This window comes from Mesoplodon mirus (assembly GCF_964341445.2).
Source record: "Mesoplodon mirus genome assembly, chromosome: 3".
Taxonomy (NCBI): domain Eukaryota; kingdom Metazoa; phylum Chordata; class Mammalia; order Artiodactyla; family Ziphiidae; genus Mesoplodon; species Mesoplodon mirus.
Window position 1 is genome coordinate 47,218,199 of NC_138978.1, and position 2,608 is coordinate 47,220,806.

General features: G+C 38.9%; 1 protein-coding gene across 1 annotated transcript; it reads left to right on the plus strand.

The window, feature by feature from the left end:
• The first annotated feature begins 1,845 nt into the window (after nucleotides 1-1,845).
• Nucleotides 1,846-2,193, plus strand: LOC309800018 (HIG1 domain family member 1A, mitochondrial-like). The gene has a single exon (XM_082613830.1). The coding sequence runs from the start codon at nucleotides 1,857-1,859 to the stop codon at nucleotides 2,166-2,168; it is 312 nt and encodes a 103-aa protein (XP_082469956.1). The 5' UTR covers nucleotides 1,846-1,856; the 3' UTR covers nucleotides 2,169-2,193.
• Nucleotides 2,194-2,608: the final 415 nt, after the last annotated feature.

Here is a 2,608-nt window from a genome sequence, read left to right on the forward strand (position 1 = left end):
TAGAGAAATTAGAACCCTGTGCACTGCTGGTTGGAATGTAAAAAGATACAGCTGCTGTGGAAAACAGTATAGTGGTTCCTCAAAAAATTAAAAATAGAATTACCATATAGGAACTTCCCTGGTAGTGCAGTGGTTAAGACTCCACCTGCCAATGCAGGAGACATGGGTTCAAGCGCTGGTCTGGGAAGATCCCACATGCCATGGAGCAACTAAGCCCATGTTCCACAACTACTGAGGCTGTGCTCTAGAGCCCGTGAGCCACAACTACTGAGCCCGTGTGCCAAAGCTACTGAAGCCTGCATGCCTATAGCCCATGCTCCACAACAAGAGAAGCCACTGCAATGAGAAGCCTGAGCTCCACAACAAAGAGTAGCCCCCGCTCGCCACAGCTAAAGAAAGCCCACATGCAGCAATGAGGACCCAATGCAGCCAAAAATAAATAAATTAATTAAAAAATAAAAAAGACTCCACGCTCCCAATGCAGGGAGCCCAGGTTCAATCCCTGGTCAGGGAACTAGATCCCACATGCATGCCGCAACTATGGAGCTGGCAAGTCGCAACTAAGGAGCCCACCTTCCGCAACTAAGACCAGCACAACCAAAAAAAAAAAAAATTCTAGAAACACACACTCCTTCTTTTAAAACAAACAAAAAAAAGAATTATCATATAATTCAGCAATTACACTTCTGGGCATATACTCCAAAGACTTGAAAACTGGGTACCAAAGAGGTATTTTACACCCATATTCATAGCAGCATTATTCACAATAGCTAAAAAGTGAAAGCAATCCAAGTATTCATTGACAGATGAATGGATAAGCAAATGTGGTATGTACATGTAATGGAATATTATTCAGCCTTAAAAAGAAAGGAAATGCATACCTAGGAATAAACCTACCTAAAGAGGAAAAGACAAATACTCAGAAAACTATAAAACACTGATGAAAGAAATCAAAGATGACATAAACAGATGGAGAAATATACCATGTTCTTGGATTGGAAGAATCAATATTGAGACAATGACTATGCTATGCAAAGCAATCTACAGATTTAATGCAATCCCTATCAAATTACCAATGGCATTCTTCACAGAATTAGAACAAAAAATTTTACAGTTTGTATGGAAACACCAACAACCCCAAATAGCCAAAGTAATCTTGAGAAAGAAAAACGGAGCTGGAGGAATCAACCTCCCTGACTTCAAACTATACTACAAAGCTACAGTAATCAAAACAGTATGGTACTGGCACAAAAAAAGAAATATAGATTAATGGTACAGGATAGAAAGCCCAGAGATAAACCCACACACATATGATCACCTAATTTATGACAAAGGAGGCAAGAACATACAATGGAGAAAAGACTGCCTCTTCAATAAGTGGTGCTGGGAAAACTGGATAGCCACATGTAAAAGAATGAAATTAGAACATTTCCTAACACCATACACAAAAATAAACTCAAAATGGATTAAAGACCTAAATGTAAGACCAGACACTATAAAACTCTTAGAGGAAAACGTAGGAAAAACACTCTTTGACATAAACCACAGCAAGATCTTTTTTGACCCACCTCCTAGAGTAATGAAAATAAAAACAAAAATAAACAAATGGGACCTAATTAAACTTAAAAGCCTTTGTACAGTAAAGGAAACCATAAACGAGATGAAAAGACAACCCTCAGAATGAGAGAAAATATTTGCAAACTAAGCAACAGACAAAGGATTAATATCCAAAATATACAAACAGCTCACGCAGCTCAATATCAAAAAAACAACCCAATCCAAAAATGGGCAGGAGACCTAAATAGACATTTCACCAAAGAAGACATACAGAGAAGCCAGTAGGAGCCTGCGACGTCATGCCATTGTCTGAAGATTCTTCAATCATTATGTCAAGTGACACAGATGTTTCTCTTTCTTCATATGATGAAGATCAGGGATCTAAACTTATCCATAAAGCTAGAGAGGCACCATTTGTCCCCATTGGAATGGCAGGTTTTGCAGCAATCGTTGTATATGGATTATATAAATTGAAGAGCAGGGGCAATACTAAAATGTCTGTTCACCTGATCCACATGTGCGTGGCAGCCCAAGGCTTTGTTGTGGGAGCAATGACTCTTGATATGGGCTATTCCATGTATCAGGAATTCCGGGCAAAACCTAAACCTTAGAAGAGGAGATGCTGTCTTGGTCTTGGTGGTGCTTGCCTTAGTTAGACATCTCATATTGAAGTTATATGTTTATGTTGAAAATAAATTCTGTGGGTCAGACAATAACATGGTAATTTGAATATTGGCTTCCTTTCTTGCAGGCTTGATTTGCCTAGTGACTAGTTCACTAGCTAGGTCATTCAGGGGAGTCAGATTAGCACAAAAACATGTCACTTTTAAATGCACTTGATAGTGGTACAGTGTCCACCTTCTTAAACTATTATGATAAAATTCGTTGTAAAGAGGACAACATGCCAAACCTGAAAATGCTCCCAGTTGCTGCAGAATATCATATACTTTTGATGTAATGTAGGAATCCTATTTACCCCGGGTAATTTAACTCTTTCTGACTGCCTTGTGGACTGAGTACTGTTTTTAAGGTCTGGTTGGCTCTTTAAGAA